This window comes from Apus apus, chromosome 3 (genome assembly GCF_020740795.1).
Source record: "Apus apus isolate bApuApu2 chromosome 3, bApuApu2.pri.cur, whole genome shotgun sequence".
Classification (NCBI taxonomy): domain Eukaryota; kingdom Metazoa; phylum Chordata; class Aves; order Apodiformes; family Apodidae; genus Apus; species Apus apus.
Genome location: NC_067284.1, coordinates 55,952,915 through 55,971,232, shown reverse-complemented (window position 1 = coordinate 55,971,232; position 18,318 = coordinate 55,952,915). Strand labels below are relative to the sequence as shown.

The 18,318-nt window shown below is 37.0% G+C and overlaps 1 protein-coding gene across 7 annotated transcripts in view; it reads left to right on the top strand.

Annotated features, from left to right (window-relative positions):
* Positions 1–18,318, top strand: part of MAP4K3 (mitogen-activated protein kinase kinase kinase kinase 3) — an 83,408-nt gene that overhangs the window by 24,491 nt on the left and 40,599 nt on the right. For 5 of the 7 annotated variants that reach the window (XM_051613217.1, XM_051613216.1, XM_051613215.1 and 2 more), the window contains 10 exons: positions 2,919–2,966; positions 4,070–4,112; positions 4,760–4,832; positions 7,134–7,265; positions 7,560–7,622; positions 7,706–7,787; positions 7,888–7,998; positions 11,425–11,500; positions 12,494–12,552; positions 15,216–15,278. In XM_051613217.1, coding sequence (XP_051469177.1) covers positions 2,919–2,966; positions 4,070–4,112; positions 4,760–4,832; positions 7,134–7,265; positions 7,560–7,622; positions 7,706–7,787; positions 7,888–7,998; positions 11,425–11,500; positions 12,494–12,552; positions 15,216–15,278 — 750 coding nt within the window. The remainder of the gene's footprint in view (positions 1–2,918; positions 2,967–4,069; positions 4,113–4,759; positions 4,833–7,133; positions 7,266–7,559; positions 7,623–7,705; positions 7,788–7,887; positions 7,999–11,424; positions 11,501–12,493; positions 12,553–15,215; positions 15,279–18,318) is intronic. The other 2 variants (XM_051613219.1, XM_051613218.1) reach the window with 1 other exon arrangement.

Sequence of the window (18,318 nt, the reverse complement as noted above, 5' to 3'; positions counted from 1 at the left end):
TGGGTTGGAAGGGACCTTTAAAGGTCATCTAATCCATTTCCCCCTTCAATAAGCAGGGATATCTTCAACTAGATCTGGTTGCTCAGAGGCCCATCCAGCCTGACCTTAAGTGTTTCTGGGGATGGGGCATATATTGCTTCTCTGGGCAATCTGTTCCAGTGTTTCGCCAGCCTCATGGTAAAAAAATTCTTCCTTATATTTAGTGTAAATCTGTCTTCTTTCAGTTTAAAATGTTTACTCCTTGTCCTATCACCACAGGCCCTGCTAAAAATTCTGTCTCCATCATTCTCATAAGTCCCCTTTAAGTACTGAAAGGTTGCAATCAGGTCTCCCCAGAGCCTTTTCTTCTCCAGGCTAAACAGCCTCAGCTCTCTCAGCCTGTCTTCACAGGAGAGGTGCTCCATACCTCTGATAAGTTTTGTGGCTCTCCTCTGTACCGGCTTCAACTGGTCCATGTCTTTCCTGTGCTAAGGGCTCAAGAGCTGGACACTGTACTGCACGTGGGGTCTCACCAGAGAGGAGCAGAGGGGCAGAATCACCTTTCTTGCCCTGGTGGCTACACTTTTTTTGATGCAGCCCAGGTCATGGTTGGCTTTCTGAGCTGCGAGCACACACTGCTGGGTCGTGTCCAGCTTTTCATCCAGCAGTACTCCCTAGTCCTTCTCTGTGGGGCTGCTCTCAATTCTTTCATCGGCCAGTATAGATACAGACCAGCCTGTATCTATACTGGGGGTTGCCTTGACTCAGGTGCAGGACCTTGCACTTGGCCTCGTTGAACCTAATGAGATTCACATGATCCCACTTCTAGAGCTCATCCAGGTTCCTCTAAATGACATCCCATTCCTCAGACACTTAGCTTGGTGTCATTGGTGAAATTACTGAGGGTGCTCTTGATCCTGCTGTCTATGTTGCATATGAAGTTTTGGTCCAGTATGGATCCCTGAGGGTCACCTGTTGTCACTGATCTCTGTCTGGACATTGAGCTGTTGACCACTGCTCTCTGAATACAACTATCCATCCAATTCCTTATCCACTGAATAGTCCATCCAGTCCATCATTTTCATGGAATATGGATGAGTGCTTTAGTAGTCTAGAATGGAATTTGTGAAACCACTGTGAAGTGTGTGGCAAGATTTCTTGGTTAATATGTGTAAATTGCTTGTGAGAAGTAAACTTGCTACTTTGTACGTATTTTCTAAGTGTTATCCATGACCCATTTTTGTATTTTTAAGTTGTCTTTCTAAATACATTTTTATAACACTCTGATCAAAGATAACATATTGCTTCTGTTATCTTGTTGTAGCTTATAATGCAGGTGTCACTTTTCCTAGTAAAATGTCTGAGAATATAGGCCATCTATCTGTCCATAAAAGTAATTTGTCCAATGTTAATTTTGCCATCAGTTTTTGTGGCTCCAGAATTTCACTCGAATGCTTAAAGTTAGCATTCAGTCTCCGTATTTACAGCCCATTAAATGGTCTGTCTTCAAAAAACACTCTCTAGTTCTGGTTGGAATCGGTGAGACTGATTCTGAAAGTATAGGTGCTTTAAATATGGCCTTTATAAATATGTATACATAATATAATATGTGTATGTATATATACACACCTGCCTCCAGGCATTCAATTTTGAAAATGTTGACCTCAAAGTCTTGCAGACCAGTGAGTTGTTGGGCATTCTGTGCCAGCAGCATCCAGAGATTTAAATGCAAGGAGCACACATGGGACTTTTCTAACTAATGCTAGTTGTTGGAATGGTCAAATAGATCCTGTGATTAGTGACACTGTCTACCAAAAGGAAGTCAAGTAAAATTATTGGGTCTGCATGCATGCCTGCAGTGAGGACTCCGAAAAAACATTGGATGAACTGAATATTGTTGGTCATTTCCCCCAGAGAAACAGGTTAAAACAGCTGTGAGTGGGTTTTTTTTTCTCCCTTTTTAATTAAGGAGCTGATATCATAGCTGATTAGCACTGCAGCTACATTGCGTTCAGGTTTTTGTGAACTGACAAAAAATACCCCAAAATACCCCATTGCACAGTGTTGTTCACTTGGAAGTCCCAAGTACCAAGTCATGTAAGTAATTATTTAATCATTTTTCCACTAGATGTATTTAGGACCATCCATGAAAATGCTGATAAATTAAAACAATCTCAATTTGTTTTTGCAATCAGCTCTGTGATGTCCTGGATAAGCTAGCAGGAAATAAATAAATAAACAAATGGTTTTGTCAGCATCTCTCCCATGAAAATGTAGTCTTTATGCAGGTTCATGGCTGCAAAGCAAGGAAGATATTTAAATGTCATTTTACCCCTAGAAGAAAATTTTAAAAATAAGCCTAGAGTGTCAGAAGTGATCTGCTCTGTGATTTGTCATGCAGGGGTTCCATCTTCCAGAATTCTTCCAGAATTTAAACTTTTAAGTTTCTAATTAGTCTTGAGTCCTAAAATGCAGGACTCCTGTCATCAAGACCTGGAAAGACAGTCTAATGCTTCTGCAGAAATCCATGAATTAGAATTGAACTCCTGTGTTAGCTTCTAAACTTAAGTCTGTAGTAACTCCACGAGGTATCCAGTGATATGACTGCTGAATAGGCTGTTAGGTAATTTAAAAGTAATTTACTTGGTCTAAAAAGGTGATAGTTAGCATATACAGAGTAAAGCTGTTTGGAGAATGTTTTTTTTACAACAGATATGGTGGCTGGTGTTCTTTCCATCTATCCTGTGTTTTAGATATTATGCTCCTACATATATTGAATTTGCAAATGCAGTTTGGATATCCAGAAAATAAGAATTTTCTTCAGTTAGTGAGTCATTTAGATTATTGAACTGGATCCTAAATATGCCTGGTAATAAAATAAGAAATGTACATAAAATGAAAAATATTGGACTAAATTATTATCTAAATATTTTATGCAGGGACTATATTATCTTCACAGTAAAGGAAAAATGCACAGAGATATAAAGGTAAGTAAAAACTCAAGGGGATTGTGGTGTTCTTAAAATACTCTGCATGACCTCTGATGGGTCTTTATTGTCCTGTATTGATTTTGGGGATATTTTTAAATATGCAGGGTTTTTTCTATTAGAATAAAATAAAATTTTCTGCCTGAGGGAAGAAGAAAAATATTTCTTTGAAATGCATGCATGGAAATAGTTTATTGTTTTAATTGGACCCCAGCATACTATTTTTTAGCCTGGTGCTGTAATACTGGAGTTGACCAGTTGGAGTTGAGAACATGTGTTCTGATGGCTATAAGGGTGTGTTCTGTGCAAAAGGAAAGGTTTGATCTTTCCAAGAAGCTCGATGTACCCTTCATTTTGAACTGGCTAGTGAGCAGAACTGTTGCCTTGACTTCTTGCTGCTTTTCTTGGTGAGCAGATTGCAGGGCAGTGCCTGCTGTGCTGTGTGGTTCTTGTAGACTGCTCTGTCCCGGCCCTCTCATGCTAAAATTAGAGAGGGTACCGTGAGTGACTTAACACTGACTTATTTTAACCTTCATCTTAACAAAGCTGTGTCAAAGGTGGCTTGTTCAGATTCTTACCCTCTGTTCTAGTTTCCTTCTGGTGCTTCCTGTTGACTTTTTGTCCCTGGAGTTTTACTGCCTAATCTTTGCCTTTATAAATTCTTCTTTGCTTAGACGGCAGCTTAAATTTTGCAGACTTCCTCCTGGAAATCTGATATTAAACTTATCGTATTCCTTTGTGTTCTGTGGGGGAGTTGGTTTTGCTTGGTTGGTTTGGGTTGGGTTTTTTTTCAGGCTGTACATAGTAGCTTCAAGTGTTAGATGCCTTAATGCAGCTGGATTCCAAGTTGTTCTCACTGACTGCAGAAGGGTATCAGGGTTTTGAGCAATTACTAAAAATTCTGAAAGAAAGATTGGACACAGAATTTAAACATTTTTTCATAATACATTATAGAATGCAAGGTTGGGCTTGTAAGGATACAGTGTATAGATACTTGTTTCTAAACAGAATTGTGCTTATGTGGGGAAATTAAAAACAAATAATGTTTAATATAGTATCAAGAATCTGCATGTTTTAATTCAAATATGCTTACTTTTTTTAAGGGAGCAAACATTCTTTTAACGGATAATGGACATGTAAAATTAGGTGAGTTAATACAATTCAGTGTTATCAACAGTTTTATGTGCTCTAAGAAGCAGTCTTCAGCATTTCATATAATGATGTAATGGTTCTTGTAAGGAATTAGTGAGTATCAGAATTATTCTTCTCTTGCTGGTAATATGCAACTACATCATCTGGTTAGTGTCTGAGGAGTAATCGGGTTAGTTTTGGAACACTGAGGCAGAAGGCTTTCTGATGTTTTAAGAGGGAGGTAAAAATCAAGTCACAGGGGTTTTATACATTTTTAATAAAATATCTCATCCAAAGTGCTTAACTGTGAAATGTATCTTGAAAGGCTACCTGAAGGAATCTCTTGGATAATACTAAGTGATGTATTTTATCGTATTAAAAGACTGCAGGTAACTGTTAGGACTGTGCCAGCCTGTTCTTTCTTGTATTGATGTTTGTGTTCAGTCTGCGTATTTGACAGTGAACTGAGAGGAGCAGACCAGTATCTCTCAGTATCTGAGATAAATCAAGTTTCCATCCTTAGGTTTTGGTGGTTTTATATTTTGGTTAAGTATTTTACAGTAGATTTAACAAACAGTGAGGGAACCCAACTTGTGTTCATTAACAACTAGTTACATCAGCACAGTTATTAAGTGTTGTTCTGTTTTTACTTTTTTTAATAGCTGATTTTGGAGTATCTGCACAGATAACAGCTACAATTGCCAAAAGGAAATCGTTCATTGGCACCCCGTATTGGTAACTGTGTTTACTTGGCCCTTAACATATAACATACAATAATGTTGGAAAATTGTTCTAAAGCATGCTGTGTCACTGTCTGGGTAGACTAGCCACTAAAGGCTGTGTCAGACTTTCTAATAATCGTATCTGTATTACTTATGTTAAATCCTGAATTACCTGGGTAACAGAAAAAGTGATCAATGCTCTGAAAACTTAAAAGGCACTCTGTGTGCTGCTATCGCTGTTGACTAATGTATCTCCATTTAGTAAAACTTGAAAGCTACCAGAAATTTGTTTGTTTTTAACTCTGATCCTAAATATTTTTTCTTCTCTGTTTTTCCATTTTGATGCTTTGTTTTTTCCCTCCACCCTAGGCACATCTCTTCTTCAACTCTTCAGTTGATGAGTTTCGTATGTTTTTCTCCACTGATTCTTTTGCTATTTGTGAAATGTTTCCTCTAAGCCATTTTACTTTTTTACTTATTTGCCTAAAATGATTGAATCCAAGCATACATTTCTGTTTTATCTGTACTGCATCTTTATTCTCCCTTCAATAAACTAGTTTTCATAATTTATATTTTCTAAAGTTCAGCATTTTCTCCTCTTTGTGCAGGAGTGGTTGTTCCCTTTTGCCTTGAAGTAAATGAGACACATGCTTTACTGTAAAACAGAGCTTTTGTTGTACATTTCCCAGAAAGATATTCAAAATCCTGTTGTCTGGTGGCATAGGAGGTACACAATAAAAATGTGTATAATGAAAAAACCCCAACTCAAGTATTCAGTCTTGAAATAGTCAAGCACAACATTTTTAGCATTCTTCTGCAGAAAGGCATGGATTAACTTTGCCTCCAGAATAACACAAACACCCATCAGTCATGATTGTGTAATTGATTTGTATCTCTCTTTCATAAGATGTCTGGGTGACTTTAGTCTGGCCTGTATCACTGTGTACCTTCCAGATTGTGCCAGACCTCTCAAATGATGTGTCATAACCTTAAAGAATAACTTGGAAAGCATTGCATAGATTAAATGCTGATTAAAAGCACCAGTTTTTCTTTGCAGAGCTTCATGGAGTTTTGAGAGGAGAAGCCAAGAAGCAAAAGTATTGAAATAGTGACAAAAAATTTAGTTGAAACAGGCAGTGTGAAGGTTTTAGTGATCGTTAGAGATGTCTGGCTGTGGTATTTGGATGGGAGAGGAATGAAGAGCAAAACTGGTGCACAGTGTGTTTAGTTTTAGTAACCCTGCTGTTTTACCCTTGTGCTCCTCAATGTCTTTCTAAAGTTAACTTTTGTTCCCCCGCTACCTCAGTGACTCCCTCCTTTTTAATTTAGAGTGATTAGGGTTTTTTATGAACTCTTGAAGAAATTTATGTTAATATAACTTAACTATGCAAACATGAATTAAGTTGCACCACCGAACCTGCTGATATTTTCAGTTCTATGGATAAGGTTGTCTGCATTTAAATAATGCATCATTTGAGATGCTGCCTTGGAGCACTCATTAAGTGACATTCATCACTCTTACCTCTGTTGAGTTAAATTTTCAAGTGATCTGGACTAATGAAGTTCAAAGCTAAAAAATACTAATCTTGGTATTTTTATGACTATGTAGAACAATCAAATCCACAGTTCTCTTTGGCCTTTCAAAACGTATGACAATGCTTAGTGAATAGTTTTCTTTAGTTATTCATATTCAAGTGTCAGTTATGTTTGTTAACTTTTGCCACCTGCGGATGTGAAACTAATTTGCTAACTTAAATTAGGTCTTCTGACATTACAGTGAGGCAGACTTCACAAGTAAGGAGTGCTCTGTGCAGGAGTCACAGTGAGTCTTCAGGGCTCGTGCTTTCATGATACAAGAAAGCTGATGTTACTTTTTTTGTTATTGGAGTTCCTCTCTACAAAGACCATTGATCACTTCCTGGGACAGTGTTTCAAACTGGGTATTATTTGGGTTTTACCATAGTTGAAAAATTACTGCTTAGGCTCTTTGGTTGCAGAGTGGTAGTTTGGTGATAGTTTGTTGTCTCCCTGCAAAAAAGTCTGAGACAGATTGGTTTCATCCACTTACTGCTAAGCAGCTGTTTTGGAAACTGCCTATTAGTTAACAGAAGTCAATTGAGGAAAACTTTGTGTATGCCTCATATAACTTTTTACATACACACACACACACATATATATATCCACATGGATAAATGTGTGTGCTGTGAGCTTATAGACTGAGAGCTTTAGGGAAAGGAGTACTAAAACTGCTCTGAACAAAAGAATGTTTGATTGGTGGTGGGAGGTTTAGCTGAAAATGTCTTTTATTCTTTAGGATGGCACCAGAAGTTGCTGCAGTAGAAAGAAAAGGTGGCTATAACCAACTCTGTGATCTGTGGGCAGTTGGAATAACTGCTATAGAGCTTGCTGAACTGCAGCCTCCAATGTTTGACCTACATCCAATGAGGTTAGTAAGGGGTTAAAACTTGATATGTAAATATGTCTTTGTAAATAATGCTTTGGAGTCCTGTGCTCTGTGTGTGTGGTGGTTGAGGGTACTGCAAGGGTATTGAGTTGTAACTGTTCTAAATGTACATATCAGAAGTTGTAACAACTTAGTTCATAAGTGTGTAATGTTGTCCTGGTAGCATCTCTTAAACTGATGGACTTCTTCCTGTTAACTAAGCAATGTATTTAGTAATTCATCTTACATATGTATTGCAATGTAAACCACAAAAATACTGTTTGTTTTTTTTTTCAGAGCACTTTTTCTAATGACAAAAAGCAACTTTCAGCCTCCTAAATTAAAGGACAAAATGAAATGGTAAGTACTTCTTTGTCATGGTAGATAATGATCATGCATTTCACTGGAGAATTTATTCTAATATTTACCACTTCATTTTACAGGTCCAACAGTTTCCATCATTTTGTTAAAATGGCACTTACAAAAAATCCTAAAAAAAGACCTACAGCTGAAAAGTTACTACAGGTATAAATTTGTGTGGGGCATTTTTTTAAGTTACGAAATGAAAATGTGCTTAATTTGAGTGTTTGGAATTTTAATGCATGTTTTGCTTTCTGTCTTTCAGCATCCATTTGTTACTCAGCCATTAAATCGAAGTCTTGCTATTGAACTTTTGGATAAAATGAATAATCCTGATCATTCCACTTACCATGATTTTGATGATGATGATCCTGAGGTAGGAGTATATTTTAATCATAGGATCAGATTAAGTTTGCATTCACTGACTAAACGAAATTATTAGGATTTATTGAACAATGAAATGTTTTGTGATCTGGGAATAGTCTCAAGGGTTGCTTTCACTTTTGGTTGTGCTGCTCTGTCCCATGTACAGGCACTTTAACAAAATTCATTGTATTTGGAGGAGAGAAGCTCAAAGAAACATGTAAACACTTCAAAAGCTTGTGGATTGTCCTTCAATGATTTTGTAACGGTACATAGGGACTTCTTCTCTAGTCCTGAGTTCTGTCATGTGTTTTCCTTTCTGGTTCTTTGTGGAGTTGTTTCCACTCATCTGCAAAGAAAGTGTTCATAAAAATAAATGCATGACTCTGAAGAACTCTTTTTTTGTTCCTAATTTACTTTCTTACGAGAAAAGGAGTATCCTGTAGTTTTTTTTCAAATTATTTGCTATGTGTTACTTGCAGACTGTATTTTCTATCTTAGAATGCTCTGAAACATGGATTTCGCTTACAGTTTTGTCAAAGGCAAAGTTTCTGATTTTCTGTTTTAACAGCTGGGAAAAAGTAGGATGCTTATGTAAGATGAAAACCAATGCAGGTCTGAAGTGTGTAACAAATAAGAAAACAGATACTCTGTTACTGCATCATGTCTTCATACTTAAATTATGTTAGTGAAGACTCTCGAAATGTTTATAGTTCTCTAACTACTGACCTCTTTTTGGGGAAAAAAAATAAATCCTGTCAACACAAATGCCATTGATTCATTAATTGCATATTTGTATTTTGCTTTTGTAATGGATAAACTAGTCTAAAAATGCCTTCAAAGAAAAATAAGCTTAAAATAAGCAACTACTTTAAGATACTAATCTTCAGATTTTTACAAGTTCATTGAGCTGGAACAGCAATGACAAGTTGACAAGCACCAAGTTTAGCTTCCTTACAATTGAAATAAATAAACATGGGAAGAAGCCAAAGTGAAATAGATCTCTTTTTTTATATTGTAGAGTGCAATGTTTATTTATTTCCTAAATGGGAGGGAAGGAAAGGAAGACTTAAGTATTGAATAGTTAGTACTTGTAAAAGCACTTGCAGATAGAGGAGCACACTTAGTAAATTTTTCTATTAAAAATATATTAGGGAAGTTAAACAGAATAAAACCTTTCAAGTGGTTGAGTTTCACATTGTGTTGAGAGAGGTGTCCAATTCCTGATAGAGACCGCACTGATAAACTCGGATCTTCTCACCATAACTTTAAGGATTAGGTGTACTTTATTTCTATGTCTGTTCAGTGATGATGCAGAGCTTTGAGGCCTGGTAAAGTTACACTTCTGTAAAAAACAGAAAACTGAACCAGAAAACTGAAGCATTCATGAGCTGTCATAAGAAGAGCTGTTTTCATTGCGCTTCCTGTAAGTGAGCTGCTCAGATCAGAGTAGCTTGCCCTGCAAGTTTTCCATACTTTCCTGGAAGTTGTACTGAAATCCTGATATGCCATCCCGTGTGTCATTGTTACATATTTTCAGTAAGAATCTTGACCTTCATTTTGGGCCTCTCAGGTGAAGAATCCCTCTCCACTTCCTTTACGCGATCATTTGGTACACATTTTATTGGTAGCTACTCATAGCTTTTAAAATAGTGTTCAATCTTTCATGTCCCTTCTGACTTGAGGAAGGCTCTTCCATTGTCTAGTGTATCATCAGTTTTCCCATAATGAAGTGTGGTTTCAGGGGAAAAAGCTATTGCCTTGTCTTTGGAGAAAATGAGAACAACCTTACAGCAGTGATCAAAGAAAATACATATTATCTTCATTTACAAAGGAACTGGACTGGTTGACAGTATGGAAGATAAGCAAGCTGCTTGCACATGTTTTGATATGCGTTTTTTCAGATGATCGTTCATTTGTTGTTTGTCTTACATTGCTGAGGATTTCCAGGTGCATTTGTGGGCTTCTGTGCTAGGCATGATGATAATTCTGGGCACACTGCCTTGCGCTCTCCAGTGAACTTCAAGCACCTGTATTGCTGAATAGTTTTCATTGGATAAACAGCTTAAACGTCTCTTCTCATTTCTCCCCCAATTATATTGCCAGATAATTTTCCATTGAGGCGTTTAATCCACCTGCAAAATGAGATTGATAATGACACTTGGGTAGACATTGTAGTCTGTAATAAGTGAGTCTAGAACCCATGTCTATGAATAAATATGATAATTCATTATTTGGTGCATCTTGAGCAAGGTCTGTTTTCAGATTAAGAATCCTGCCGCAGGCAAAGCAGTTGTTGGCATTGTGGTCCTTCCTATAATAAAGAGAAGGAAATAAGTGTACATGCTCCTTTTAAACTCAGTTGAACTTACTAAACAATACTAAAAAGAAGTAGCTGGAGATGTTAATCTGAGCTCAGGGATTGACCACTCCTTTACTTGTGATGATCACCTGAATGCATCCATCAAAAACTGAAAGAAGTGACATAACATGGTACAACATAATATGGTACAAAAAACACTGGTGAGAATCTTGAGCTTCAGACCTGCTTCCGCATTTATTTGGAGTTTTGGTTGTTGAGGAAGTGGTGGTGTTTGTGTTTTGAGGTATTTTGGTTGTGTTTGGGGTTGTTGTTTTTTTTTTTTTTTTGGAGGCTAGAGAACTTGTCTGGCTATTGATGGACTTTGAAGGCAAGTCTGTTGCCCACTGAGATGACAGCTCTTCACCTTGCCTATTCTGCTTAAATAGGGATGCTACCTATTAACTGTTTCGATAGGCTACCGGGTTGTGGCAGTGAGGTAGAGATTGAGATGTGAATTTGCCGCCTTTTTGAGAGTGCCATACTTAAAATAATTCTAAACTCAGACAATAGTGAGATGTTTAGCATGTAAAAACAAAACTAAAACCATGCAATCAGGTTATTTGGGTATAATCAAGGGCAACGAAAGGAAAGCCAGTGTCTTAATGTTCATGACACTTCATGCTATAGAGAAGTAAATGGAAATCCAGGGAAAAGATAGAAGTGGAACATAACTAGGAAAGTGAATTTTTAGAAATTATGGCATCAGCACGAGAGTACCAGGAGTACTCCCTTCTCTTCAGTGCTGAAAACCTCAGGCTAACTTCTCTTCTACTTAAAGAAAATGAACTAATGACATTTTAGGCTGAGGTATCTGACAAAAGAAATGCTGCCAGTAAGTCGGATTCGGTCTTACTGCTTTAAAGTTCTCTATGTTGAAGTTGAAGAAGACACTCTACAGATAAAGTGTCTCCAAATAATTCTAACTGTAACATAGATGCAATCTTTATTTTTAGCTTCTGCTTGATTTCTTTATTTTTTTTACATTATGCTAAAGAAACTTGCTAAAAACTACGTACACAATACTGAGTTTCAAGTGAGTGTATTTTGGTATTGAAGTATTCTGTATTTCTTTTCTAGCCTCTTGTAGTGCCGCATAGAATTCATTCGACAAGTAGAAATGTGAGAGAAGAAAAGACACGCTCTGAAATAAACTGTAAGCATGTGTAATGTGACAAATGAAATGTTCTTAAAATAATCATTGGCATTCTCTTATTTTAACTAGTATTCAGGGTATCTGACATATATAGATAAATTTTTTGTGATACATAGGAAAAGAAGAACCTACGCTGTTTCACTTACAGATACACGTTCTAGACAACTATGCAAAAGAAATATTTGTGTAAAATAATTGAATACACAATTTGTCAGCACTTAAGCAAATCTCACTGTTGTTTCATCTCAATTGAACAGGATGCAACCCGAGCTCTTCTGAGAGCTGATTGGTATAGCTTCCTATGTCACTCCAGCAGGGATGTTTGGAGTGATGCCAGATTCTGCAGGGTAACAAAATGGCAGAGGAAGATTCTTCTTCCTTAACTTGGTATCTTGTAGTTTTTTGCTTTTGAATTGAAACAGTCGTATAGAAATCAGAAAAGGAGGAGGTTGATCACTGGCCATTAAAAGCATTAAATTATATTAATTCTTTTGCTTGAAGCTTTAGTTGTTTTTTGTTAAGCTAAAATTGAGGGCAAGTGTGTGAAGATTATCTGCCATAGAGTTGTCCTAGAAGATGTGAGTAGCTCCCTCCAAACTTCATTCAAAGCTATTTAGTGCTAGTGAATCTCCCAGAAGAACAGATTAAAGAGGGAATTTACACAACAGATGTGTTTTTTCTATAATTTATAGCTGTATTGCTCTTCTTAAGAGGGCATTTCATAGCCCTATCTGCTGAATTATTTTCTCAATTCTTCTAATGAGTAGGTGGGGCAAATGATGATTGTGCTGTCTTTGTGACAGAAGAGTATTTTCTGTGCCCATTAGTTACTGGCAAGTGTGAGATGGCTATGTGCATGTTATCAGAAGCTTCCATAGGTGGAGGTTCAATATACTTATTAAACTGGATTTTTCTTTTTTTGTTAGCTTTTGAAGCTAAATTTTGTCTAACTACAGTCAACTTAAATTATTGTTTTCCTTTTCTCCTCTCTAGTTGGTCAAGTAAAATTTGATCCACCCTTGAGGAAAGAGACAGAGCCACATCATGAGTTTGTGAGTAACAAGCAGCTTGGGCCACGCCTTGCACATTGTTCCCTGCAAATATCTATGGAGGAGGAGAAATCCAAAATGTGTAGCATACTTCCTTAGCACTAGGAAACTTGGTAGTGATGCAGCACGTGTCCTTATTTTTTTTGTGCCGTTACATTAAATGGGTCAAGACCCTTTATTTTGGGGCTCAGCCAGGTGTGATGCATAAACAGCTGTTTTTCTTGTGGGTTTCCTCTATCCTTTATACCTCATTGCCAATCATATAATTCCCTTCATTTATAGAGTTATTTTTTTTTAAATTGTGGAATTACTGTGTGTATTCAAATGTTGCTCTCCTTTTTGCATGTATTGACAATGATTGATAATGGAAGTAATAAAATTGAGAGCCTGGGAAAGAGGCATGATACATTTAAAAAAAAATATTTTTGTAGGGTTGTTTATTTCACACACTAACAATCATTCTGTGTCCCTGCATCACACCTGAGCCACGCTGAGTCTGATAGTTGATGTATTCTGTAGAACTGTATTCCTATGGACTCGTCAGTATAAGGGGTATGAGAACTCAAGCAGTGAGGGAGAAGGTGTCTGTGCTGTCTCACACACAATTGCAGTAGCTTCCTCTCTTTTATGGAGACTGTTGCTTTCCACATTTGTGCCCTTAGGCAGTTTCTTCACATTCCTGAATAATAAAAAAAAAAACACACCACTCCTTTTCTTCCTTACTGCAGAGTTCTATGTTCTCTTGGTTTTTTTTCCAAGACAGGTGTTAAGGTGAAAATTTTGGCCTAGTACATAGGTTGGAGGGACATTGGCTTTAATTGGTATTCAGAGTCTGTGAAGATTTGGTGCTTCAGGACATGCTCCAGTGGCCAAAGTTGTGGAGGGCTTTTTTTTGTGTTGATGGTTGGACTTGGTGATCTTAGAGGTCCTTTCCAACCATGAGGATTCTGTGATTATCTGATTCTGTGATTCCTCTTCTATAGTCTACAAACCACATATAAGTGGGATTTCTGATTCCTTGTATTGCTCTGTAGCTATACTAAAATGTCCTTCATAGTGTCTTGTCCATTGGTAGTGGGTCAGCTGTCTCTCGTGTTTGAGGTTCTTCAGCAACTGGCTAGACAGGTAGTCTTCAGTTTCTGGTTCCTCATCAAGATGGAGGATAATAGCTTACCAAATCACACATTGGACTTGGGCAATTATTTCAGATATGTTATTTAAACCTTGACATAAATGCATAATATAATTTAGGAGCAGTGGTTATTATTACATATGGTAATGAAGTCAGTGCTTCTTCCATAAACTCATCAGTTAACTCAAAATTGTTTTTGAACTGATTCCAAGTTATCCTGACTTTGCTTCCCTGTTGCACTGTCTGGATTATAAAGAAAATACAACTGGTAGCATTACATAGTTTAAATTATAATGCTTTTGCTCCTTAAGAATTGTATTTACTTATACCTACACAATCATAATTGCAAAAAGTTGTTCATGGAGAAGCTAAAGTTTTGAAAATACTTTTTAATTTTTTTATTTTTTTGTCAGTCACAGACTGTACAAACCACTTAGTGGACAAGTTCATGGGGCAGAAAGGTGTTCTAATTGCACCTTAGGAGCCTGAGTTGCTGAACTAGGGAGAGAGATTTTCTGCAGGGATTAAAGCACAACTTTGGAGGCCACTTCTTTGTCAGGTGTTGTCGGAAGGGTGGACTTTTCCTACCTTCTGTGCTAGTGATCAGGACCTTTGCACTTTGAAATCTCAAAAGTTCTTGCTGCTCCAAGAAGGGACTTGAATGATCCAGATAAATTGTGCTGATAAGGAAATGTCTTTGTATTGTCTATTCCTGTCAGAATTTGCATATTTGAAATTGTCCAAAGAACTTGACTTATTTCACTGTCTGTAGGGGGAATCTGCAACAGATCTTTCTGAAGAGGGAAATTAACTACTCCCCGTACCATATCAGAATGAAGCATCCAACCTCATCTGTCCTTTTCAGATAAAATAGAACTATGATTTTGAAAACTAGCATGCTGGGTCTAGAGACCGAAGAAAAAACATGCTTTCTTGTTACATGTAGAACCAATGGACAGCTTAAATTGGCATGTCAAATGCAAACAAGATCTATTAAAAAGGATGCTCTAGCAAAGAGCCTTAGCATAAAGCAGGCTGAGGGAAGTTTGTAAAAATCCGTACACTGAGATGCCTGATTCTTCCTCCAGCAGTAATAGTGTGGGTCCCTTTTCATTAAAGCTGTTCTTCTGACTCTTTTGCTTCTGTCTTACAAAAGCATGTTTAAACTTTATGCTTACTTATGGATATGAGTGCACAAGCCAAAGTACTGGACCACTGCAGCATGATGAGTTAGTCATGGAGGTGCACTGAGGTGCTGAACTGGTACATACTTGCCTCTTACTGAGGCAGTTTGTTGCTCATTACCACAGCTCAAGTGATGAACAATAATTCATTAATGAGTGTATTCGGTAATGTTTGGTAATGTGACCATACCCTTGGCTGTGTTTTACTCACATCCCCAGAACTGTCTTAACATGGTTTGAGTTTCACCTAGCAGCTTTTGTTTTAGCAAGAAAATTTACCTTTATGTATACCTTGACTTTCACTCACAATGTAAATAACTGTAATTTCTTGATCTCTGTCTAATGAACAGCCTGACAGTAGTGATTTTTTGGACTATTCAGAAGAAGTATACTACACTGCAAGATCTAACCTGGTATTTTTCATCTTATGCCTTTCTTTGTCAGTGTTAGTTTCGTCTTTGTGTTTTAAAGCTCGTATTTTGTCCTGTTGTACTGCTGTTTTAATCTGTGTAATAGTCATTCAATGTAAGGATTAGTTTATATGTGTATTTCTGTAATGTATGAAGAAATTCTTAGTATGTACAGTATTGAAAGTATTTAACCTGTATGAGTATTTAGTTGAATGACTTACAGAAGTGGCTCAGTGTTAAATACTCATTCTAATTTCTTTATTTAACTGCCTTACTATGCATTGCTTGTTAATTTTTGAGGGTGATTAAAAATAGATGTTCTCTTCTTATTTTTTTCTGGTAGTTCCTTAAAGTAATCTCATGAAAGACTATAAAATTATGAGTGTAAGTCTTTGCATTCTTCAGACAGAATGAATGTTACAGAATGAATATACACTTAATACAAATAACAGAAAGTGGGGTCTTAAGTGTTTTCAGTGGTATTTGGTCTTGTTTATAGTCTGATAGATTTTCCGTATTTTCTGTTACTCTGCTAAAAAATTTGGTTCTTAGCATTGCACTGTAGAAATTGCCTTAGAAAGTGAGTTTCCTTATTTCTCTACTCTTTAGGCACTATGTAGTTATAAAAGTAATGCTTTTAAATTTTGGACACCTTCATACACTGTTGAAAAAGGGAAGAAAAAATTAAGAGCATTATTCTGCTAGTTTTCTTTGATTTGTGAGATGTTTACTATAAGTGCACTGAGGGGAACATGGAAAGTGGGGTGTTTTGAAATGTTTTGCTTTGTGGTTTTTTGTGATGTTTTTCGTTTGGTATTTTTTTGTTTGTTTTGGCTTTAGTTGCCTTGGTGTGACTTGAATCTGCCAGTATCATAGTTACTGAAAGCTTAGACTGTCTTCCCCATTCTTGGAAGGAACTTCCTGTATAGCTTGATTATAAAAAATGTTTCACTAATTGTTTTGATATCAGTATCTTATATTTCTCTATATGCAGTGGGACCACCTCCATCCTGTGCAATTGTTTCGGTTTGCTTTTTGGGTTTCTTTCCAGTTTAACACATTTTAAAATATTTTTTTAGTTACTTTCAGTGTTGTCACATATCTTACTAGGGTGTAAGAGACGAATGAGAACATCTGTCTTTTCCCATCCTGTTTTGCCCCATGTTGTTCAGTACACTCTTAAAAAAATTGCTACTATGATAAAGTGATAAAGTACCTCTGTTGTCACAATCATGAGAGGGTTTTTTAGGTCAATTGACAGCACTTTCTGTCTTTAGCTACTTTATGCCTTCTATGCTCATTTTGAATCAAATAGAAGAATTGTAATTTGGTGGTAATGCTTCACCCATTTGTGAGATTCTTCCAGTAAGACCTAATCCTTCTGAAAATTAGAAGAAATACTTAGTAGATGATTCATTCTGCTGTTGTGGACTAGGACATACTAATCAGACTTCCTGTTTCTCTCCTTCCCCCACTTCCCTCTCCTGCTTTGACAGTATTGCCTTCAGACATTCACTGAGAAGTGAGTTTTTCAAAACATCAGCAGGAGGAAAAGATTATGCTTTTTCACAAGTACTACTGTTGGGCTCTTTCCTATGCTGTTCTGCTGGTTTTATAAAAATACCTTAGGAGCAACAACTCTTGCCAAGCCATATGTCTCTTAAATCCTAAAAAAAAAAAAAAAAAAAAAAAGTTTTAAAAAATCAGAAATTGAGGCAGGTTTTGGGCAGCATGAGTCATAAAAGGTATACAGGCAAAGTTGAAATTTGGGGAGTGACTGAAGAGTGTTTTTACCTATCACCTAATATTTAGCACAGCTGAATGTAGCAGCTTACGCAGTCGCCATGCATGCACCTTTTAAAAATTTGCCTCCTGTGATGTGGTTGCCCTTAAAAATAATTCCTTTGCTTTTCCTCTTCCCCCTCCCTTCACCTCTGTGCTCCTGAAATAGCTACAGCTCCTGGAATAGCTACAGAATGCAGAAATTAAGTATAGGTCTTGTTTGCAGAGAATATTCAGTGTCCAAACCCCGGTATCCCATCATGCAAATGGCAAACAGACAAGGACAAGATAATGCTACTCTTTGATCTTCTACAAATATACCCCTTTGATTCGGGTCCAAATAAATAACAGAATATTTTGTTGTAGGTACAAGGATTGTACTTTTTCAGAATAGATTTCTTTTACTTTTTCTGTAATTGGACAACAAGTTCCTCAATAACTTAGTTGGATACGTTCCATAGTTTGAGATTTTCTTGCACATGCTCCTTCCTGTCATTGCAAGTGCCTCATGTTCCTGTTCTGGTTTTTGTGCTGTTTTGGCAGCTGTTTTCTGACAATGTCCTTTGCATTGGGAGCAGCAGGGGTATGCTGAACTCTTTAAAAAAAAAAAAAAAAAGTAAAAAAAAAAAGTCTTATCTTACATGCACATTATACTTTATACAGGTTAGATCTCAAATACTTCTCCCATATTTTTCATTGTCTTTCTGTGTACTTAAAAAGCAGTTGTTTGGATACAGAATCATAAGTGGGAGAGCTGAGCACTGCATTGGCAGTGATCTCAGTCAATAGTTTAAACAGAAGTAATCTCTAAAAATATGTCCACTGTTGTTCTAGAACAACAATTTTTAAGTTTTATGCTATTGGTTCATGGAGAAGCACCTGAAAATCCAATGGCTAACTAAATGTGTGACTTCATGTTGTAATGCTGCGCCCACCACAGTGACAGTCTTGGGAATCTACATGAGTTATCATAGGAGGACCACATTTCTGTCAATTGGAATGTGTTTGTTGGAAGTAAGCATATGATCAGAAGCAGTCTCAAGTATATGACATCCTGATAAAAACGTGCAGCTTCTTTCAGGTTATGTTTTCCACCAGATCAGTTCCCCATTTGGATTCCTGTGTGGCATTGCAAATGACTGTGTCAGTGTGGTGGAGGGAGGTGCATGGGTTAGAGAGAAGCCAGGAGAAAGGGCTATTAAACCCACCTTAAGCAGAGCTCTTGCTGTATGTGCAACTGCATCCACTACTCAAATATGAT